At 36.8% G+C, this 25,500-nt stretch overlaps 1 protein-coding gene across 2 annotated transcripts in view; it reads right to left on the reverse strand.

The window, feature by feature from the left end:
- DYNC2H1 (dynein cytoplasmic 2 heavy chain 1) overlaps positions 1–25,500 on the reverse strand; it is a 317,131-nt gene that overhangs the window by 52,013 nt on the left and 239,618 nt on the right. For both annotated transcript variants that reach the window (XM_053670464.1, XM_053670463.1), the window contains exons 83-84: positions 24,890–25,006; positions 2,468–2,677 (exon numbers count right to left, since the gene is read on the reverse strand). In XM_053670464.1, the coding sequence (XP_053526439.1) occupies positions 2,468–2,677; positions 24,890–25,006 (327 nt within the window). The remainder of the gene's footprint in view (positions 1–2,467; positions 2,678–24,889; positions 25,007–25,500) is intronic.

A 25,500-nucleotide genomic window follows, 5' to 3' on the forward strand; every position in this document is an offset into this window, starting at 1 on the left:
ACCGATTTTTGAGGCCACAATAATATAGTTGTTTTTCTATATTATTTCTACATAAAAACATTCTTATTGCCTATTACTTATTGACAAAAAGTAATAAAAACTTTTTTCTTTGGCTTTAAAGATGTCATAAACTAATCTAACCTTAATTTTACTACACTTCACTGTATACCAGTTCTTCTTGACTTACTGTTCTCTTCTGCTCATCATGTTCCTATATTATTGTTAGGTTCCTAAATTATTCTATAGCATACATTGTACTTTTATAAAGCATATTGTTCATTTTAAACAAATAGACTCTCATGAGTAATAACCTTTTACATAAATTTCAAATAATTTACATTTATTACGGCAACCAGACCTGCCCTGGTTCCAATCCAGCTCTGCAACCATTCTCTACATGAGTCTGGTTACGTGACTTAACACCCTTCTGCCTCAGGTTTCACACACTGAAATGGGGATAATAATAATACCATCTAGTAGTTTCAATGTGGTGATTAAATTAGTTAAAGTTCTTCAAAGCCCTTGGACTTCTGTAGTTTTTTCAGTGTGTCAGGGAGTTTTCATGACTAATAATATGCCTATTTCAAATGAAAAGTTAGTTATAATTTGTAGTAAAATATAGTAGTGGAGTATTTTGATAACCACAGTTGATTAACAGCAATAATAATCTATATATAAAGCAAAAACTATGTAACAATGTAAAACAGATGTTTTTCAAGGTAAAGGAAAAAGGAACACAAGCTTCTTTGAGTGGGTCTTTTGTGGATGTGGAAAAGAACTGGATATCACGATGAACTGAGTTTCTGTACCGCAAACTCATATATTGAAGGGCTAATGCCTGATATAACGATGTTTGTAGACAAGTATTTCAGACATAATTAGGCCATCAGGGTGGGGCTCTCATGATGGGATCAGTGAACTCATAAGAAGGTACAGGAGAGAGCTCAGTTCCTCCTCTTTCCTCTCTGCTAAGTCAGGACACAGCAAGAAGACGGCCAGCCGCCAACAAACCAGCAGGCACTAAGATCTACTGGCAACTTGATCTTGGACTTCCCAGTCTCCAGAACTGTGAGAAATAAACTTTTGTTGTTTAAGCCACCCAGTCTATGGTAATTTGCTATAGCAATCCAAACTGATCCAAACAGAACACATTTTTATATTAGTGAGTAAGATATAGAAAGTTCTAGGAAGCCTATATTTTATATTTAAACAGAGGAGACTTTCAGGTTGACTATCAGAGGTTTCTCTATATTAAAGTAAACAGCTTTTTTCTTTTCTTTTTTAAAAATTTTAATTGTTGTTCACATACAGTTTTCTGTACCCTTTACCCCCATCATCCCAGCCCTCCCCACCCCCTTCCCATTTGCTTTTTCTTTCTAAATTCCTATCAAGCACTAGTGAAATTGTTTCCAGGTGCTAAGTTCTGTAAACTTTATATTCTTCAAACAGCTAGTCAATCTACTCTATAGTTCCTATCCAATACACCTGAAACACATGGATTTTACTATCATTTCAAATGGTTCAATAATTCAGCAAGAGACCTGGTGATTTCCCTTTCTTCTGCTAAAAGTACCCTGGTTTTTTACTTCTTCTGCTAAAGTGCCCTGGTACCCAAACTTCCCTTTCATGCACATATATGTTACAGATGGAGCTGAATCTGTCTTCAGCTCCTGGGAGAGGAATCTCTGGCTGAAGTCCCAGCCAATGAGAGCTGTGCACACACTGTCCGCAGAATTAGTATGGGGCTAGGCATAAAACACAAGCCAAGCAGATTGGATCAAAGCTAATGCCAAGATTTTTACCTGAGTCATGAGGAAAGTTATTCTTTCTGTTCACTTGGAGCTTACAGGATGTAAGGCTCAGGCTACTAGAATAACATCATGTATACAGGACCTGCCCCAAAGTGAAATCAACATGGATCACACACACACACACACACACACACACACACACACACACACACACACACACACACTATGACTAGATGGGTAGATAAATAATACAAGCTGAGATCTTTATGACAATCTTAATCTCCCATATTAACCTGACTTAATGGACTTAATGACAGATACCTTGGATTCTTCAGTTACATCAGCCAATGAATTCCAATATGGCTTAAACTAGTTTAACCTGCATTTTCTATTACTATTAACTGTAAGATTTCTGACAAATGTATACACAATGGGAGAGTCACTTATAAAATGAAGTAAACATATATATATTTTTTTAATTTTTTAAAAAATATTTTATTTATTTTTCGAGAGAGGGGAAGGGAAGGAGAAAGAGTGGGAGAGAAACATCAATGTGTGGTTGCCTCTCATGTGTCCCCTGCTGGGAACTGGCCTGCAACCCAGGCATGTGCCCTGACTGGGAATCGAACCTCGATACTCTGGTTCGCAGGCCCACGCTCAATCCACTGAGCTACACCAGCCAGGGCTAGTAAACATATATTTTAGTACAGCCTTACCTTTTGGTTTAACAAAGCACTTGCCAATTTCTGTACTTCTGAACTCAGTAAGGTAGTTCCTCTGATGACTTTGCTGAGAGCAGCAAGAGACTGATGGACACTTTGGACTAAGCGAATGGCATTGAACTGTTCAAGAGTGATGAATGACAATATTGGAGATCCTTGTCGATCACTAGGAGGAGACACCTTCTGATGAATCAGGTTTGAATTCTAAAAGAATAACATACCATATTTATTGAAAAGCAACAGATACCACAGATATTAAAATACTTAAAAAGTTATTAAAACCTTTTGTTTGTCTAACCTGTTTTGATATACTCTTATTTAATGGCCAAATTTATGAAATCTGGAAATAGACAGAAAGGGAATTCTGAAGTTTGCCAATGTTTAAGTGGTGAGGGAGTGGGAATTGAGAACAGAAGGCGGGAATTTAGAAAGCAGAGCTACACTGAGAAGCAGCAGTCAACACAGTGGAAAAGGTGAATGAATGGCACCTTGTAATAACCCAATGCAAAGAGGACACATTAGCTACAATACTAGTCTACCACGATAAAGAGAGAAGAAAAATAGCCTTGACATAAAATGTAAATGGACATTTAATTTGGAAATTACCTGCATACAAGAGTGGGCAAAAAATAGGTTTACTGTTGTGAGTACACAGAACAGAGCTTATTCTTGTATTATTTATAAATTATTACATTATTTATTTGTATGACAACTGTAAACCTACTTTCCCCCACCTTTGTATATACTGAAAAACCACACTAAATATCTTGTACTCAAGACCAGTACAGATTAGTATTTACTTTTACCTCTATACATTAACAGAAGCTCTGACATATGGAATTTCTAGGGCATCTCAAATTAAAAAAAAATTCAAGGAATTCCAGTAGTTTCTAAACAGTGTCTAAAGGGGGGGAAATATCACCTTTAATAGTTTTCCAAAATTGTCAAAAAACTGTCAAGAGATAAAATTGAAGGTCCTGTTATCTTACCTACTATCCATTACCCCAATTTTCTCTATAGCCTGCTTCCAGTCTAAGTTAAAGTTCCCTTCACTTTGTTCTGATAGCTATCATTTTCTTATGTTCTATGAAGCACTGTCTCTTTTTCATCTATTTAGCATGATAAATAATATGATGATCTATGGCTATGGCCATTAAATAAATCATCATTAAATAAACTTTACTGGCATAAGCTAACTTGTGTAGTCTGATTATTTTAGACTGTAAGATCAAATTTAGGCATTTTTATTTCTATTACTGCTATATTTAAAATATTAATGCTACTGAAATCATTTCTGAGATACACACATAAATGTACACACTAAAGTAAATAATTGGTGGTAAACTCAAAACTAAATCTGGAATAAAAGTACACTATCCAAATTAATTAGATAATCCCTTAGATTGAAATTGAATAAACTATTTGAATAAGAGTGTGCAATAAATAATACTGAACACACTGCTGACCCAAATCAACTAAGAAATAAAACTGACATAAAATATGGTTTATAGACTTTCCATAATTCCTTATATTAAAACAACATCCCTGGAAGTGAGTATCTAAAAGTAGACTTTGTTGATTTTTATCCATTCTATTAAATTGCTGTGAATAATTTGCACTGTATGTTACTTTATAGAACAAGTAAATATACCCAAACTTATATTCTTTAAAAGCAAGATTCTATTTATCTGCCGTCTAAGGAAAGTATCCAACTTTTTAAAAAGTTTATTTGGAAGGGTAATGATCAAGAATACTTAATATTCAAACAGAGTTCCAGTAAGCCTTATGGTCTAGAGAATTATATAGTAAGTGTAAAATAGAAGCTGAATTCCAAAGACTTACAACAAAAAAGACAGTAAAATATCAAATTAATATTTTATGTGAATTACATGTTGAAATGTGACATGCAGGATATATCAGGTTAAAGCAAATGTATTAAAATCAGCTTCACCTCTTCCTTTGTACTTATTAAATGTGGCTATTAGAACATCAAAAATATATAATTGGGCCTCATTTGTATTTCACGTTAAACATCTATGAAAAGTGGTCTAGAGACTATCAGGTAACAGGGCTTGTAGGCCTGCAGCAACAAGAGAACAGAGTGAAAAGGAGAATACAGTTGGGTCTCAGTAGGTAAGTGATTAATAAAAGATGACAGATTTGTCAAGAAAGAATAAAAATAGTAAAGCAAACTGCAGTATAACCTGTAATAAATTTATAAATAGGAAAAATATAACGGCAGAAGATAGTAAAGTACTGTTATATTTTTGTAACATAATTCACTGCCTATAGACCTTCATGGAATTCTAATAAAAAGTAATGTAAAATGACCCTAAGTATAAAAATAAATGTAGATATTTTACATATTCTAAAAGGATGAAGATTTATAGCAGTCGTAACATGTCAATGTTATATAATTTTCAGAAAAAATATCACATTATTATTTATAATTCAAATATAGCTAAAATCACAAGCAAATTACAACATCTAAACTGTGTAACTTTGGTGAAACTACCAAGGCTGTACAGTCATATTTTAGTCTATTAATTATTTTAAGAAAGCTCTTTTTTCTTTAATGAGTTATTAATACAATTGACTGAATCATGTATTTTTAAAGGACGGCTCTGACATGTCATAGTTCATCTTGTCACTAAAACACTGTATGCAGAGAAAATCTTATCTGATTATGAAGCTGCTGGAGGAAAAGATTATGGGATATTTTTAAATTTAACTTTTATGCAAGGAATACCTTTAAGACCAGAAGAACTAGTCCAATTTGGTGCAATTCAGGAGTGAATCCAGAAATTTTGAGTCTTAACTGAAATAGTTTTTTAAGTGGGATGCTATTTCAGGCACGTAAAACGGATGACACATGAAAGTATATATATATATTTGGATCATTTAGAAAATGGTTCCCTCTCAGAAGGAATTTTTGCCACCAAAGGAAATTCAAGCAATGGCAAGATCAGAGCTTAGCAAGCTGTTCTGTGAAGGTGCAGACAGTAAACACGTCAGGCTTTGCGGGCCACAAGGTCTCCGTCACAGCCACCCAGCTCTGCTGCTGTTGTGCAGCCTATTTCCCAGGAGTTCCCTGGAGCAGAAATAACCTTTCCTAAGTCTTAGTTCACATGGTGGGGTGGAGCTGACTCAACTCAACTCCAGAAATTAGGATGTAATATAGAGCATAACTAATCAGAGCATTCCATCTTCCTGACCACAGAGATTAGCTCAAGGAAGTCCACATGATGAAACAGAGATAAGAAAATGCAATAGAATTTTGCAATCATTTTGTGACAATAAAGAGTGTGAAAAATAGTGCAAACAGAAGAGCAGGGCATGTGTGTATGTATACATATGTACACAAATATGTATATACAAGGTCTGTCCAGAGTATGCAGCCATGTAATATGAAAAATAGAGACATTTACTGAAGAAGATAAAGATACAAGAAACATTGTACACAGGACAATGACACCTCATTCCCCTTCAAAGTGGCACCTTGGGACCTCACAGTTCTCTCAATCACCATCAGCTACCCTGTCATATTTTCCAGAATCCCACTGATGGTCTGAAATCTTTTCCCTTTCAAAGGCGATATTAGTTTTGGGAAAAGCTAGAAGTTGCAGGGTGCCATATCTGGGCCGTAGGGGGGCTGAGTCACCTGGGTGATTTGATGTTTCACCAACAAACTGCACAAGACGTGATGCATGAGCAGGTGTGTTGTGATGAGGCTGCCAATTACCAGTTGCCCACAGCTGCAGTCATTTTCATTGTACTGCATCTCCCAACCAACAAAAAACACTGAGGTGTTACTGATGGGAGAGAAAGAGACCCAAAGAGGTTCCCTCTATTCCCTTAGTTCTTGTCCGCAAGAGAATATTTCAAGTGAGAGACAAACACATATACTGGAAATAAGGTAGCAACTTTATTAATGAAATATGCACAAGCACAGAACTGCAAGTAGGCACCCAGCTAGTCTAAATGTCCCACGTACAGAGGAAAGAAAGTAGTTATTTAAGTTAGTGAGTTTGTTCTATACAAGTAGGTCTTTAGCTAATCTAAATGAGGTTCAGGGGTTAAATGAGGTCTGTTTTGGAAAAGTCCAGCCATTGATAATTTAACAAGAGTGGTTTTCATGACATCAATGTAACCTGGCTTGAGCCAAGGAGCGGGACTGGAATGCACATGTGTGAACAATAACTTCACTGTACTAGTCAGTGGGGGCGATAGATGCCATTGATTGAGCATGTGTACTGTGTGGCCAACACATTTAAATAATTGAGCAAGTAGAGCAAGGAATCTGCATAATATTTTGTGTTAAGCTTGAACAGTCCTCCACAAAAACTATTCAGGTGATTGAGAAAACTGCGGCTATAGGCAACTGATGATTGGCAGCTTCATCGTGACTTGCCCACTCATGCATCAAATCTTGGGAAGAGTTTTTTGGTGAAACATCAGATCACACAGGATTCAGCCTCTCTACAGCCTAGATTTGGTCCCCTGTTACTTCTGGCCTTTCCCAAAACCAAAATCACCTTTGAAAGCGAAGAGGTTTCAGACCATCGATGAGATTCAGGAAAATACAAAGGGGCAGCTGATAGCAATTGGGAGAACTGCGTGAGGTCCCAAGGTGCCTACTCTGAAGGAGTCTGGGGTGTCATTGTCCTATGTACAATGCTTCTTGTAGCACATACTGTACCTTCCTCTGTAAACGTCTCTATTTTTCATATTACGTGGCTGGATGTCTTCTGGACAGACCTCATATACCTTAGCCAGCTTTTAGGTTCCCCTCCTTCTTCCCTTTGGAAATAATGTACAGCTATAAAGGCTTTCTCAGTTAGTAAGGGCTCTTTATCTTTGTGAAATTATTACAGAGGCCCCCTTTCCCAGCACAGGACCCCTCTTCCTCCTGTGCAATTCCCACTTGTGACATTCAGAACACCAGCAACCTTAGTGAGATTGTTACGGAATCCCCTTTTTCTCAGCACAGTCTCGAGGACTCTCCCCTCTTCCTGTGCTATTTTGCTAGTGATGCTCAGGACACCTGGCAGTCTTAACAAACTGAGCTCAGGCTCTGAGTTAACTGGTGAGACATGTCTTCCTTTTGCTTCCAGCCTCCTGTAGTAAGTTCTTTGTTAGACTGTAATGGTGAGGGCCCTGAATCTATTTCCCCTCTGGCTGCTCATTCCTAGCTGCTACCTAACCTGTTAGTATTTCTTATTAATTGTTTGGACTGGAGCAGTGTACACATGATGGACAACATCTTCCCAATAAAAATATACAGTTATGGTTCTGATCTTGCTGTGACTTTGCTGTGCCTTCTGGAGTGCAGAACCAGGCAACTTCTATTGGAATAACTGGGCCTTTGTTTTCATATCATAGCCAAAGACCCACGCTTCATCTCTGGTTATGACCTTCTTGTGGAAATCTGGTTGTTTGGTAGCAGTTTGAATCAAATCATTAGTAACTGTAGCACATTGTCCCTCTACTGTGGTAGCAGAAGCTGCAAAACAAATTTTGCCACAACATGTTTCATGTGTCAAAATCTTGGACACAGTAGTTTTAGGAATCCCCAGATCAGCTTCTAGTTCTCGCACTGTGAGTTGCCAATCTTTGTTGATTGTGGCCCTTACACACTCAACATTCTCAGATGTTCTGCTTGTTGCAGGCCTTCCAGAACATGGATCACTTTCAATAGATTCTTGACCATCTTTGAAGCATTTGTGCCACACATTTGCATTGTACTCATTGCATCATCCCAGAAAGCCTTCTGAATCATCCAAATAGTCTGCACAGAGGAATGTTTAAGCTTAACACAAAATTTGGTGCAGATTCCTTGCTTGATTCAATCAGTCATTTTGAATGTGATCATTCAACAGCGTCTACCACCTCCACTAACCTGTACAGTGAAGCCATCATTGTTCATACACATGCACATTCCAGTCCGCTCTCCATAGCTGCCAAGTTACATCAACGTTGTGCAAAACTGTTTTTGTTACATTAACAATGGCTGGACTTTTTCCAGACAGGCTGGATATCATATCAGTTTCAGTAAATCAGGTTTTTCAGAATATGTATAATAATTGTATATATAACACATATAATATTACTGGGTCCTGATTAGACCCTTTCAAGTTTCTTGAAAGATGCTATGACTGAAACCAATTAACCCCTTTTTCAGTTATGTGAGCCAAAAGTTTTGGCCTCAGGCAGTCTAAACTGGGTTTTCAATCACTTTAAATCTAAAGAGTCCTGATTAATTTAAGTTCAACATCTCCTGTCCCAAGTTATGTCCCAATTATGAATGCTCCTGTCCCAAGCATTCATAATCAGAATGGTCAAAAATCTGACATAGCTGCATTAAATCATGCCTATCCAGAAGTATATTTCTGACAGAACTGTGGAAAGGAGAGAACAGGGAAGGGAATAAACAAAGGAAAGAAAATAGTTCTGCGAGTTGAGTGAACTGAAAGATGTGGAAGATCTGTATAGAGTTTCTGGAAGCCATTCTCTAAGATAGCTTTCTGTTTTCTCACTTTGTTTGATTGTCCCAAAGCCAGTTAGTAGAAAAAAAAATAAAACAGCTAAGATTTCTAAACCTGGTAATAACTATTCATTTTCATACAAAATTGTCACATGAATCAAAGGCAAACAAACCTATCATATTTTAACGCTCATTTCATTTAGTTTAGTTCCAATTAAAGGTATTTAACTTAAAGAAGAGGTCAGCCAGAACAAGTGTATGTTAATTACCCAATAAAGTGGTTAAATCAGAAATGCTGAAGCACTAAAATGGAAGGCCAAATTGCTGGTGCCTAGTAGAGGAAGTAAAGGCAAGGCTGTGAAAGAGAGAGGAGGGAGTATTTGAATTGAGGTACTGAAGCTAATATTGGAAGCCATCACATCTTTCTCAAAGTAAAATCAAGAGAAAGCTAGCAAGTACATAGAAAGAAACCTGTGTTTTAAGTGTACTTATTTGCTCATATTATATGCCTTGACAATTTCACAGGTTTAAAAAAAATACAACAATATTAACACCAAACTCAGTAGGGAGAGAGGTACAAGATTTGCAGACATCATGGTGAAGAGGACCTTTAGCCGGTCTATAACCCTTGTTTCTTTGATAGAAAGCTATTATTCACACATAACTTGGGCATGTAAAACAAAGTGGCAAAACAAAGTTTTTAAAACTAGGCGATTAATTAAAAAATGGCATTTTAATAAGAGCATACTTATTTTCTAGGGAAGTGAATTTAATAGGCTATCTGCTCCACAGCTTGGCCAGAGGAACGATCGTGCTGTTCTGCGAAGCTATGAAAGCAGGAGGTATCCCAGTGGAATGATGGAGAGTGAGGCAGTGTCAAGTTAGAGAGACTGACCGCAGGCAAGGCCGTCTAGGCGGCAGAATGACGGACATCCTTAAGTACCAACTGTGTCACAGGAGCATCATGAATTTCCATATTAAGTTATTTTGTTACATTTTAACAATCACAGCAATATGAAAGAGAGAAGAGTGGGTTATGAAGAATGCTAAGACTGTCATAGAATTTTAGCATTTTTACCTGTTTAGAGCAGTGCTTTTCAATTTTTTTCATCTCATGGCACATACAAATTAATTATTAATATTACATGGCACACCAAAGAATATATTTTTTGCTGACCTGACAAATAATACAGATACAATTTTGATTTGTTCACACTGACAGCTGTTGTTGTGTTGACTCTAGACATTTTCCTAGTTTACAATCTAAGGGAAAAGAGGTCAGTGTACTTGACTAAATAGGTACTGCGTGTTTTAAAAACTCTTGTGGCACGCCAGTGCCATGGCACACCAGCTGAAAATCGCTGGTATAGAGCAAACAATAGTAGAACGTTTTATTCAAAATAGGCCTACAATGAATAGTTTGATATCTTCTTCCATGCCCTCCTAATAAGTAGTGTATATTTTTTCATGACAATGTTATCCTTCTTGGTGTGTTTATGTGTACAAATGACTCACAGAAAGACAGTCAGACAGAATAAAACAAGTGCCCTGTTTTAAAGTCTGAGAAGATTCCAACTTTTCTAATATTAGGAAAACTGGTTCACAACCTTAAGGCTGAAAGGAACAATCAGTATTTCAATAGTCAGTGCACAGATTCAGTGAGAAATAACTTTTTAAAAAGTCCAACACTGCATAATATCATTAATTAACAGAAAAACAAAATCTACGAACAAAGCATAGTTACTTAAGAGATATACACAGCTTATTTTTAAATTACTCAAAATACAAACTAGAGAATTTCAGCTTCTGTCCTTGGCAGAGGTAGATACTGCTAAGAGCAGCTAATATGTTGACTAAAAAAATAAAACCATCTTCTTAATATATACAACTATAATAATTGCCTGAGAAGAAAGTAAGGAAGAACACACGACTAAGGGCGGGGATTTTCATCACATCCTGAATGTGAACCCAATGTATTCTGGATTAGAGAGGGATTGTTAATTACCTCAGTAAATAATAAGTATGCTGTCTCTACACCTTTGGGGTGACAGGTGAGAGCCAGACCAATGATCTTATAGAAGGAGCCAGACGCACAGCAAGTACAAGGTTGTGAGAAGCGGTTCTTCTCTACTTTTAAAGAGGAAGGTGGCAGCTGTCCTTTTCCTATCCAAAGAGAACTGTTCTAGGAAAAACATGGGCTGGAATTCTAATCAACACTGTGGTGTGTAAAGGACATTCTCCAGGAGGCAAGTGCCCTAGAGATGTTTTCAAGTTTGGGGTTTATCCTTTTGACATGTAGATACCCAGGGAGATAAATGCTCTGGTCTCTCCACTCTCTGGGCTTAAAAATTTAGGGCTGTAACCTTGGACCCTGTTGGAGAGATAATAGAGGTTTTATTATCAATTCTGATCAGAGCAATTACCTAGAAATAGTTACAAAGCTAATTCTCATGGTATGTGAACAGGAGAACTTTTTAAGAGAACACAGAAAAACCCAGAAATGTTTTTATATCTTCACAGGAAGGGTGACAGAGTGGCAAGCAAGTCCCTGAAGTTCATGGATGCCAGTAAACCTGACCTTCAGTATTCAGGAACATGAGCTTGGAGGCCAGAGATAAATTCAGTATTTTTTCAAGTTGAAAATGTTAAAAAAAGTCCTTCAAAAAAACCACAAAAACTCCAATGACTACAGCCTCAGTAGAAGGTCAAATAAAAATAAATTGATTTCTAACCATCACCTCTGTCTCTAGAACTTCAAGAAAAATTTCTCATTACAATTTGTTACTATTTAGAGAGGGGAGAGAATGTGTAAGAACCTCTCCTCAAAACCAGTGGCCACAATTGGAACTTTAATGTTAGTTTGTATACACTAACTTGGAGATTACAATAAGCTTCAAGAAGATAATTTAATTTATATGGTTATTGAGTAATGGTATGTCAAAGTATTTGAAAAGAACATAATCCTGACCTTGAGCCAAACCAAACCCTAATCTTACACTCTAAATTTGGTATAGAACCCATTTAAATTCTAAGCCAAAGCCCTGGCTGGTGTAGCTCAGTGGATTGAGTGTGGGCCTGTGAACCACACAATCGCGGTTCAATTCCCAGTCAGGGTACATGGTTGGGTTGCAGGCCAGTTCCCAGCAGGGGACTCATGAGAGGCAACCATACATTGATATTTCTCTCCTTCCCTTCCTCTCTAAAAATAAATAAATAAAATATTTAAAAAAATTAATAAATTCTAAGCCAAAAATAATTCCTATAAGTAAAATTACCAATATAATTTAGCAGTTCATGGTTTTAATAAAAATACTATACAGGTAAACAAGGTACTACTATGAAGTTATGAGGTACTATGTAAAAAAAATCAAATATACCTAAAACAAAAACAAAAGCCAACTAAGCAAACAACTAGAACAGGAACAGAACCACAAAAATGGAGATCACATGGAGGGTTAACAACAGGAGAGTGGGAGGAAGAGAGAGGGGGAAAAGGTACAGAGAATACGTAGCATAAACAGTAGGTACAAAATAGACAGGAGGAGGTTAAGAATAGTATAGGAAATGGAGAAGCCAAAGAACTTATATGTATGACCTATGGATGTGAACTAAAGGGTAAGAATGTGGGTGGGAGCGGGGTGTGCAGGGTGGAGGGGAATAAAGGGGAGAAAATTGGATAATTGTAATAGCATAATCAATAAAATATACTAAAAATAAAATATACTAAGAATTCCTGGAATAATCACACATAAAACATAAAATATTTACGTATGTTAAACATTTCAAAAATGATAAAAACACTGCAATAAAAAACAAGCAAATTTGGAAAAGAAACAAAAAATTTTTAAAAACAAAATGATTAAAATGCAAAACTTCAATACAAGAGTAAGCTTAGCTAAAGAGAATGAATGAACTGGAAGAAAGATCTGTAGAATTTATTCAGAATGCATCACATAGGAAAAAAGGGAAATATGAGAAATAAGACAAAAGATGAAGAGAGAGAAAAATCTAACATATACCTAATCAGAGTTCCAGAAGAGGGAACGAGTAAAGCAGAGTCAATATTTAAATAAAAAAGGAATAGACTTGGAATGTGTTCAAATTTATGTTGCTATCAACTTAAACTGCTATTTACATAGCATTTATACGTGAACCTCATGATAACCACCAAGAAAAAATAGTAAATACAAAAAAAATAAAATGAGAGAGGAATCTACATGTAACACAAAAGAAAGCCATCAAAACACAGAGAAGAGAAAAAAGGAACAGAGAAGAACTATAATATAGAAAACACTTAAAAATGACATTAAACACATACTTATCATTAATTATTTGAAATGTAAGTGGACTAAACACTGCAATCAAGACAAACCATTGCTAAATGGATAAAAAGGAAGACACATCCATAAGGTGACGACAAGCAATTCACTTCGGAGGTAAGGAGGACACACAAACCGAAAAGTGAAGAGATGGAAAAAGATAGTCCATGCAAGTAAAACAGAAAAAAAACCTGGAGTAGCTATACTTATATATGACAAAATAGATTTTAAAACATAAACTGTATTTAAAAACAAGGGAATTACATAATGATAAAAGAGTCAATTAATCAAGAATATGTAATACTTATAAAGATACATGCACCCAACACAGGAACACCAAAATATATAAAGCAAATATTAACAGGTCTAAAGATAGAAATTGGTAGCAATACATTAATAAGATGAAACTTTAACACCTCACTTAGATTAATGGATAGATTTCCAGACAGAGTATCACTAAGGAAACATCGCCCTTAAGTGACACGTTAAATCACATACAAACAACATTCCATCAAGAGCAGCAAAAGAATTCTTCTCAAGTACACACGGAACATTCTCCAGAGATTGCTTTAGGCCGCAAAACAAATCTCAATAAATTTAAGAACACTGAAACCATTACCAAGCACAAATATTTTCAGCCACAATGGTATAAAGTAGAAATCAATTAGAGATGACAGCAAGTGGAGCTACATGCTACTGAACAATCAGTGGGATAGCAAAGAAGTCAAGGCAAATCTAGAAGATACCTAGAGACAAATGAACACAGAAACATAACATACTGAAATCTATGGTGTACAGCAAACACAGTGCTAAGAGAAAAGTTCATAGCAATATAGGCCTACATTGATAAAAAAGAAAATTTCAAATAAGCAATTTAACTTTATACCTAAAGGAACTGGAAAAGAAAAAAAGCAAAGCCCCAAATTAGTAGAAGGTAAGAAATAGTAAAGATCCAAACAAAAAATAAATAAATGAAACAGAGACTTAAGAACAAAATGACAGTAACCAGACAGGAGGTGGGAAGAGATTTTTGGAGGACTAGGGGGAGGGGTCATCAAGGAACACATACAAAGGGCACATGGACAAAGCCAAAGAGGGGTAGGATTGAGGGTGGGAAGTGGGGATGGCTGGGGTGGGGGGAGCTGTGGAGGGAAAATGGAAACAACTATACTTGAACAACAATAAAAAATTTTAAGAATTAAAAAATATATATATAAAAAGAGAGTTGAAAAGATCAATGAAATTAAGAGCTGGTTCTTTAAAAAGATTTTTTAAGAAACAAACCTTTAGCTAGCATAACCAAGGAAAAAAAGAGGGGACTCAATTAAAATCATAAATCAGAGAGGTTAGAGCTGACACCACAGAATACCAAGGAACATAATAGATTACTATATACAATTATATGCCAACAAATTGGATAACCTGGAAGAAATGGATACATTCCTAGAAAAACAAGAAATATACTATCTTCCAAGACTAAATCATGAAGAAATTAAAAAATTTGAATTGACTGATTACCAGTAATGAAATTAAATCATTCATCAAAAATCTTCCAACCAGACTTCCGCCAAGATGGAGGTGTAGGTGGAAGCACTGTGCCTTCTCGCACAACCAAGTTTAAAAACAACAAAGTTTTAGCAACAAAAACACAGCCAAACCACAGAAAATTGAACTATATGGAAGTCTGACAACAACGAACCCTTCAGTAAAACCAGTAAGAGGGGCAGAGCCAGCAGCAGAGCAGGGTCGGGAAGGAAAGATCCACCAGACCAACCTGAGCTCTCGACCCAGGTGCACCAGCAGCTGTGGGTGGATTCCAGGTGTGGAGTAGAGTGTGGACCCACTGAGGACTGACCACGGTGACACATCCGAGTGCAGATAAACCATTGAAGGAGTAAGCAGTGAGACAGACTGCACAGGCCCCAGTGGCGGGAAGCAGCAGAGGGGACTGCCATTGTCCCTCTCTGACCCCGCCCCCACATACAGCATCACAACCCAGGGACCGGGGTGACCCGGCCCTGGTGAACAACTAAGGCTCCGCTCCACATACATAACAGGCAGAAACAGATCAAAACATGCCTCAAGAACAACTCAGAGCCCCAGAGCCCATAAATCTAAGCAATGAAGAAATAGACAAACTTTCAGATGCACAGTTCATAACACTGGTGATCAGGATGCTCACAGAACTGGTTGATTTTAGTCACAAATTAGAGGAACATATGAAGGCTAAACTAATTGAAACGAAGGGAAATACACAGGAAACCAACAGTAATGGAAAGGAAACTGGGACTCAAATCAAAGGAGTGGACCAGAAAAAGGGAAAAAATGACCAAACAGAAAAGGATGAAGAAACAAGAATTCAAAAAAATGAGGAGAGGCTTAGGTACCTTCAGGACATCTTTAAACGCTCCAACATCCGAATTATAGGGGTACCAGAAGGGGAAGAGGAACAAACTTATTTGAACAAATAATAAAGGAGAATTTCCCCAATCTGGCAAAGGAAATAGACTTCCAGGAAATTCAGGAAGCTCAGAGAGTCCCAAAGAAGTTGGACCCAAGAAGGAACACACCAAGGCACATCATCATTACATTAGCCAAGATTAAAATGAAGGAGAGAATCCTAGAAGCAGCAAGAGATAAGGGGACAGTCACTTACAAAGGAGTCCCCATCAGAGTAGACTGTCAGCTGATTTCTCAAAAGACACCTTACAGGCAAGAAGGGGCTGGAAAAAGTTATTCCAAGTCATGAAATCCAAAGACCTACATCCAAGATTGATCTATCCAGCAAAGCTTTCATTTAGAATGGAAGGGCAGATAAAGTGCTTCTCAGATAATATCAAATTCAAGGAGTTCATCATCACCAAGCCCTTATTATATGAAATGTTAAAGGGACTTATCTAAGAAAAAGAAGATAAAAAAGATGAACAGTGAAAGGACAGCAAACTCACAGTTATTAACAACCAAACCTAAAACAAAAGCAAACTAAGAGGACAGCTAAATCAGGAGCAGAACCATAGAAATGAAGATCACATGGAGGGTTAGCAACAGGGGAGTGGAAGAAGGAGAAGGGGGGAGAAGGTACAGAAAATAAGTAGCATAGACGGTAAGCAGAAAATAGATAGAGGGGAGGACAAGAATAGTATGGGAAATATAGAGTCTAAAGAACTCGAGACATGTGGTCATGAACTAAAGGGGGGAATGGTGGGGGTGTGTGCAGGGTGGAGGGAAATGAAGGGGGGAAATAGAACAACTGTAATGGCATAATCAATAAATTTAAAAAAGGATCTTCCAACCAAAGTTCATAAATAGTTCAGCAAATTCTACCAACTATTCAAAGATGATTTTAAAAAAATGTAAAAAGAGGGAATGTTTCCAAACACATTTTACTAAACCAGCATTACCCTGATACCAGAACCAGACAATAACACCACACACAAAAAATAAAATTAGAGGCCAATATCCATGATGTATGTAGATGCAAAATCCTCAACAAAATATTAGCAAACCCAATGCAATAATACATTACAATACTGCACTCATATGCCATCATTAATGGGATTTATTCTAGGAATGCTAGGATGGTTCAATACTCACAAATCAATCAACATTATATATCACGTCAACAAAATAAAGAATAAAATCATATGATCATCTCAATAACTGCAGGAAAAGCATCTAACAAAATTCAACGTATGTTAAAAACTTTCAACAAAGTGGGTATATAGGGACATAGCTCCACATAATACAAGCTGTATAAGACAAACCCACAGCTAATATCATACTCAAAATTTTAGGATCAAGAAAAGAATGTGTCATTACTATTCAACATACTACTGGAGGTCTTAACCACAGCAGTCGGGCACGCAAATTGGAAAGAAGTAAAACTCATTATTCATAGACTGCTCACATTCCTTCCCTTGCTGCTGGAACATAGGATTGATTTCCAGGTAGCTATTTCAGCAGATTAGTTTAGCCAGGCACCTTCTACCTCCAGGACTCGACACCTGTTGTTTACATGTGGGCTGCCTGGACTGCTACTCACTGCTGATGTATAGGAGTAGATATTTCTTTATGAAAATCTGCACCCTGCTTCACCTTGTCCCACCTCTTTGCCTACAGCTCATGTAAATTTCTTTCAGACTACTACCTTTTTTTCCCCTTTCACCTACTTCTATAAAAATTCTGGCAAACTTCTGGGACAATGGATATGTTGTCTTATCTATCTAGCCACGTTACTGGTGGTTTAGACTCTGTGTCCCAATACGGGTCTTCCTTTTGGCTCGCATTTTGGCTCAATAAAATCTTACTTACAAAAAGTCTTTCAGATGTAGAAGTTAAAGATTTTTGTTTGTTTAATATTGTGTTCACATCTATTTTCTATTAGATCCATATAGTAGCCATGTAAATACTGATTCTACTTTCAAAATATCTGACTCTTACTCTGTAAACAGATTGCCACAATACTCAATAAAGTTCCCACTGTCTTGCTCTTAGAACATTGTAACTCCCTCATAATTGGTTTTCAGACCTCTCATATCTCAATGTAACCCAGTGTTTCCATCATTATCAATTCTGCCTTTATAAAACATAGATCTTTACCTATTATTTTCATGCTCCTTTATTAGATTTGTTTCAACCCCACTGCCTGCTGGCAAACATGTAACTACTCTGACACAATATTTAAGCCTTCCCAACCTGGCTCTACTTCAGTATTTTGCTCTTATGTCTAGCCATCCCAATCCAAGCATCCTTCGCTCCAGTCAGGTTAAAATAACAAACGTGGCAAACACATGAATGCAGAGAACTCCTGTTTTACCCAAGGAAAACCTCAGAAAAAGTTCAGAAGTGATTCTGCTAAGGTACTTTACGAGTTTTAAAGATTTTATTTATTTTTTAGAGAGAGGGGAAGTGAGGGAGAAAGTGAGCGAGAAAGGAAGGGAGAAATTGATGGACTAAAAAAATATCAGTTTGTTGCCTCTTCTATGTCCCCAACCAGGGATCTGGCCTGCAACCCAGGCATGTGCCCTGACTGAGAATCGAACAGGCCACTTTTTGGTTTGTGGAATCACACCCAACCTACTGAGCCATGGAAGTCAGGGCTAAGGTACTTTATATATTTAATGGGAAGTGCTTAGAACCTATATGACTATTATTTACTTTTCATCAAAATTTATTTTAATTGCCCAAACACAATTATTCTTTAAAAATTTTTAACACTCACCTGAGGATATGTTTATTGATTTTTTAGAGAGAGAGGAAGGAAGAGAGTAAGCAAGAGAAATACCAACATGAGAAACAACTCCACATGAGCCCCAACCAGGGATCTAACCCACAACCTAGGTATGTGCCCTGATCAGGAATTGAACCTGCAACCTTCTGGTGTGTCAGATGATGCTTCAAGTAACTGAGCCACCTGGCCAGGGCTGTAATTATTCTTTTAAGTTTAGCTAATATTTAACCATAACCTGAAAATAAAGATTAAAAACATCATATAGGAATGTGGCATTAAGTTGTTTCAATTGAAATATTGACATGCATATATTTCAAAACTCTTCAAAATAAGACAATTCCTATATCTAATTGCCATATTTTAACTTGCCTAATTCAAAGTACAACTTTTATAGAAATTATTATGCAACTTATAAATTAGTACTACAAAAATATGGAGACAAATATGAATAATAGCTGAAAAGGCTTCTGTGAGATGCTGGGGCTTTACCTGGCCACTATTACTCTAGCATAGCTAGAAAATTCCAGAAAGAAATAGCATTTCCATGGCCCTGGCTGGTGTAGCTCAGTGGATTGAGCACGGGCCTGAGACCACATGATCACAGTTTGATTCCCAGTCAGGGCACATGCCTGGGTTGCAGGCCAGTTCCCAGCAGGGGATGAACGAGAGGCAACCATACATTGATATTTCTCTCCCTATCTCCTTCCCTCCCTCTCTAAAGATAAATAAAATAAAATCTTTAAAAAAAGGAAATAGTATTTCTATGCTTTAGACATTGTTCTGATGAACAAACAGAATCCCCAATGTTTGTTTATATAACACTGAGATCTACCTTACTATGGAATAGGTGCAGAAATAAGTTATATATGAAACTATGCTGTGAGAAAAAATTATTTTAGAAAAACTTATGTGATAATGATTTGCAATATGATTTGGAGAAAGTATATATTAAAAGAAAAGTCAAATTTGCAGTTCCCTGCAATAATCCACTTGAGAAAGACTTAAAACCTAAGTTATGACAATGGTGCCAGGAAAAAGAAGAGAGATAAAACATTATAATGAATGTAACATACTTGATAGATTAACTTGGCCATTATAAATCTGATGAATAACTTTGAAAATTTTTTTCAAAAAATTTGTACTTACTGTACAAATAAGAGTCTCCCATTTAAATGTTCCCTAGATGCTAATAAGTTCTAACTGAGTACCACATCCTTTTTGAGCTCCACACCTGTGTACCTGCCTATCTATTAGATGTCCTAAATTAAGCTTTTGATCATCTCTGTGGCATCATGGCCTACCCCATTCCTACTCTGGGAGAATCTGTACTCTCGCAGTTTTCCCTACTGCAGTAAAGGGTGCTGCCTCCACCCAATCACTCAATACAGAAAAGCAAGACATTTTTTAACCCCGCATCCAAATCCATGTTTAGGTTCTTTCAGTAGTACTTCCAACAGGTGACTTAAATGCATCCATTTCTCCATCTGCTCTGCCACCATATTCTGAGCCACCATCAACTCTTACCTGGACTACTTCAAAAGGCTCCTGATCTCCTTTTTCATCTCGTTCAAAACTCATGTCTACAAAACAGCTAGTCAGACCTTATGAAATTATAAACAGGACCATGGCAACTCAAAATTTAAGGCTCTTTCATGATTTCCCATTGCCTTTGGAATAAAATACAAACTCCTTCCTCTATCTTAATCATTCCCCTTTTCTCATTCCACACTATCCTTTGGTCCCTACACTCCAATCCAACTGACTTTCAGGTTTAACGAATGTGCCAAGCTTTTTCTCTTCCTGAGGAATTGGTGCATGATGTTCACTCTGCTCAGAATGGCCTTCCCCTCCATCTCTGTCTGGCTAGCATCTTCTCATTGCTTACTTCTCAGGGTCAGTTTCACCTCTCAAGCAAGTTATTCCCTAACTCTCCAGTCTGAAATAGGTCTTTTCTCTTTTTCTTTACAACAGCACCTGTCCTTTCCTACCACAGCATTTGAAATAATTTTAACAGTATATTTATTTTCCTTATTTTCTTCTCTAATTTAAGAAATGTCTCTCTTACAAACTAAGTGTAAATTCTGCAGGGTGGGTACCATGACCATTCTGCACACAACACAGTACCTAGCATAAATCTGCTGAAATAAACTAGGTGCTAAATTAAGATATTTTGAATGCATGACTGATTTGTATATAATTATACAAATAATAAAAGCAATCTGCTTAGAAAAGGGGCAAATGAAGGAGTGGTCATTATAAATCTTTGTACCATCAATAAAAGTAAAATGAATAGTTAACAGAGAATGCTCACATATGCCATACACAATCACAAAGGTTTTACATACATTAAATCACTTAATCCTTATGAGATGACAATGAAGCAAATACTATAATTATCCCCATTTTATAGGTAAAAGAACTGAGGCACAGCCTGGCTGGGGCAGCTCAGTAGATTGAGCACGGACTGCAAACCAAAGGGTCGCTGGTTCAATTCCCAGTCAGGACATATGCCTGGGTTGCAGACCAGGTCCTCAGTGGGGGCCATGTGAAAGACAACCATATATTGCTATTTCTCTCTCTCTTTCTCCTTCCCATTCTCTCTTTAAATATAAATAAATAAAGTCTTAAAAAAAAACCGAGGCACAGAGAAGTTGGGTAATTTTTCCTAAGTTACATAGCTAGTATGTACTAGAGCTAGGATTTAAACCCAGCAGTCTGGCTCTAGAGGTCCCATACTACTACTATGTTATATCAGTAGTGCACATTAAAAACATCTGTCAGGTCCACTACCAGCTGACCCAAGGAACGTCCATTCAGAGGAGAAGTTGGCTGTATCTAAGTGAAATGGCCGTGGAAGTAAAAACCAGCTGCTTATCAACGTTGGCTAAATAGTTTTTTGCAAAGTCTCTAAACAAATTCTCTTCAATTTACTCACCAAGAAAAATGTAAATTTTCCATCTAGTGGGAACTTTTAGCAAATAGTATTTACTGGATCCTTGAGCAGGAATGAAAAACAGTTATGCCCTAATAATGACATCATACACCTTGGCAAACAACCTCATAATTCAAATATGTTATTTTTATATTGAAAATATAACATCATGAACTATAAGTTTCACTTTAGGAAAGAAAATTATAACCTTTTTCAACTAGAAATTAACTCTTAAGTTGCTTTGTATAAATAAATAACTAGGAAATAAAGAAAAAGTAAATTTCCAACAGATTACTAAAAAGAGGCTTGTGTACTAAGCTAAAGATGAAAATAGGAGCTAGACTGATCCTTTCTTACATGTATGACTTCTGTAAAACTACACATTAAATATTTTGTGAGCTTCTTAAGGGCAGAGCAAGAATGTATTCATATTTACCACCACAGTGTTTGTAATGCATATCTCTGCAAGTTATAAACTGATGTTTGTGTTACACTAGTAAGAATTTTTAAGAAGTTATCCCCACTGAACAGAAAGGAAGGTAAATCTATGCAGAGGAAATCACAAGAATGGATACAAATGTTAAAAAGTACCTGGCATATCAAAAACAACAAAAACCCCAGCAAATATTCAGTGTAGAAAAACATGAACCATTTGGTACAGAGAAGGCAGAATGGGTACAGGCAGCCAGTTGGGCCACCAATGCCCATGCTAACGAGTTGGCATTTTATTTTATTCCTAAGCAACCAAGTGAGTTTTCAAAAGGGTGAATTATATGATCTAGAAAGAAATTAAGAATATGGAATATGAATTCAGAAGTGTGGATCCCAGGTTTAACCCGAGGTCACCTATCTATCTTTAGCAGGAATAACAAAAGCCAAATGAGCCACATGCCAGTGGGTTTGAAAAATTATTACAAAATCTACATTTCGACCTTCCCTTTTGATTCTTTGTTTCAGGTTAAGTTTTCTGCTTTCCTTCTCCTCTGTGTGGCCCTTTAGAATGATGACTCAATGCAAGTTTACTGAGCTTATAAATGGGGCTTTATATGACCTTATATGACCTTAATGCGAGCATATAAATAGGATTTATAAACATGACCCCAAGAAACTTCCCCTAAAATAAAATCTTTCAACATCCTCTAATCAGCACTTCTGCCCCCAAATCACTTCCAGGTTCCTAGGGTATTTTACTCTAACCAGGCGCCCTCCTTTTCCTTTGTTTGTAGGAACTGAGGAGTGAGCAGGTGTGTTACTGACGGTGTGAATCCAATGTCAGAGAGCTGGTAATGGACTATATTTCTACATCCCAAATGAGAAAGACGAGGCGTGGAAAAATAAAAAAGATAGAGAATTAATAAGTGTCTACTATTGGGTTGGGTTTTAGGAGGCAAATAATTTATATAGGTATAGATATATAAATCTCTTTGAAGCCCCTCCTGTCGTCTTCTTCACATAACAGAAAAAAATTTCCCAGAGTTACAAAGGAAGTGTCTGCATGTTTTGGCAAAGGGGGTAGGAGTGAAAGGGATGGGGCAACAATAAAATATAATGGGTATGATGGAGAGAAGCAGGTACAGCAAGAAAGACTAAACTACATATTCCAGAAAACATCGCACAGTAGGAAAAGTCAACTTCAGGAATATTCGGAAGTGCCCAACTTTAAAAGAATACAGTCCAAGGAAAGTGAGTTAGTAGTTGAGCACATACTCAGCAATGTGAGGGTGTCCCTTGCAACTTCACAAGTGCTCATTCAAAGGGCAACATTCGGCACAGGACACTTTGGTATACTGAATGTTTTAAATGGCAGGAGTATGAGAAACCACAGGTGCAGAAAGAAGTCTCTTGACCTCCCTGTGAGGCACTATAGGACCCTGCTCTGAGAGATGTGCCCACGCTGTGGTCTGAGGAAGGAACATTCTCTTCTCTGAAGACAGAGGGGCAGACATGCTGACAGGAATACAAACAAGTGGGCCTTGCTAAGTTCTCCCCAGTCTGCTCCCTTTAGCCTTCACGGTTTTCCACAACTTTGCATGCTTCATCAAACCTGGCATAAAAATGATCAGGTTTAACCACTTGTTCCGGTCTTCATTTCATTATGAAAGCTCTCACATAACATAAAATTTGTATTAAGTAAATCTGTATGCTTTTCTCTTGTTCATCTGTCTTTTGTAACAGAGAACCAGCTAAGAATCTAAATGTGTAGAAGAAAAAGACATTGCTCCTCCTTCACAGTACAAAATAGTATCACTAGATTTCTTGTGAAATATACAGACAGAAATTTCACCTTAAAGCCCGATATGAGATAAAAACAACCAATGAAAATTCAGAAGTATTGACAGAAAAAACTACAAGAAATTAATGTGACAAATCATGCAGCAGACTTCGACCTTGTAATTCAGAAGGAAGGAAAGTTATCAACAGATACCTGGCCTGTGTCTCTAAAACGTAAGATGAGATCTATGTGACGATTAGGATTACTTTTACAATGAGTTTGTTATTTAATAACGGATAAACACAGCCAATTACTGAAATCTTTATTCTCCAAATGAAGACTTTGAAAATTTTATATTATTATTCTCAGAATAGCTGTAATATATAGTATTTATACATATATGTATGTGCTTATATATGTAAACACATTTTAAGAATTCCATGGAAAAATCATCAGAAAATTAAAAACAGCCAATGTCATATTTTTAAAAAGTTGCTGACTGTTACGAGAAGCTGATTCCTGACAAAGAGGATATTACTCAAACATCAAGAAAAAAATAAATTGCTAAAGGAGAAAACTGAACAGTTGTGTAAATTTGGTTATTACTTGAAGATAAGCAAAGGTTGGTTTATAAAAAGAGAGAAGAGAGACTAAAGAATAATAACTTTAATATGAACTGGTGTGAAGAATGGAAATCAGAGCCATGACTTCACAGTCAGAAATCTGACAGAGGCATTTTTATAATATCACTAAACATATGAATTATAAAGTTATATATTTTTAATTCTAGAGAATAACAGAAACAGTAACCATAATACCCTAATGGCTTTGCCTACTGAGCAAACAACTATTCTACTATCTACAAAGTACCTATTCCACAATATAAAAACAAGTTGAATCCAGTTGATAAATTGTTTCTTTCCTTAGCACTTCACTGCATGGACACCTTGAATCAGTCACTGACTTTACCAAAGACAAGAAGGCCAGGTGTGAGCAAAATCCACAGCAGGCAGCGGAGACGACCCAGCACATGCCAGGACGAGACAAACTGCACGGGTGACACTGCTGCACGGACCGATCTACTTCTATTACTGTTACCTCCTCTGTCTCGTTCCAGGACCTTGTGTGTGTTCTGAACAGATCAATGCAAAGTTTTACCAACATGGACAGTTTGTTGATGGTACTGTAAAAAAAGGATAGGGAGCAAAAAGGGAACAAATCAGATATTCCACTACTAACCTGGTTTAATTTCTTCCAGAGATTGAGGACAGGAGAAAGTTCATTAGACCAGATTTCTCTGTCAAATTTGCAACCAGCTGTTACTGATCTGCCCAAGATTCTCAACTGTGAAATAACCTGAATGAATAAGTGAAATAAATGAACATGGCTTTAGTCAAATAGAAATAGCACAGGTACAAAAAGAGCTATATTTATTTTCTAAAAATAAAGATGAAATATAAATTTTCACTCCATGATCTCTGCTCAATTGGTTTAATATGTTAATGATTTATTTAAGCAGTTAAAAAACAAAATAACCTAAAAACAGTACAGAGGCTCCTCAAAAAATTAAGAATGAAGTTACCATATGATGACCCAGCAACCCTTTTTCTGGGTTATTGCCCCCAAAATTTGAAAATATTTATTTGCAGATATATGTACCCCTCGGTTCACTGCAGTGTTGTTCAAGGTGACCAAGACAGGGACACTACCATAGTGTCCTTCGATCAATGACGATACAGAGGATGTGATACATAAGATGAAACACTGCAATTTGAGACAACACGGATGGATCTTGAGAATATCAGCTCAGCAAAATAAGTCAGACAGAAAAAGACAAGAACCATATAACC

The sequence above is a fragment of the Artibeus jamaicensis genome, unplaced genomic scaffold (assembly GCF_021234435.1).
Source record: "Artibeus jamaicensis isolate MK-2021 breed Jamaican fruit bat unplaced genomic scaffold, CSHL_Jam_final contig_585, whole genome shotgun sequence".
Lineage (NCBI taxonomy): Eukaryota > Metazoa > Chordata > Mammalia > Chiroptera > Phyllostomidae > Artibeus > Artibeus jamaicensis.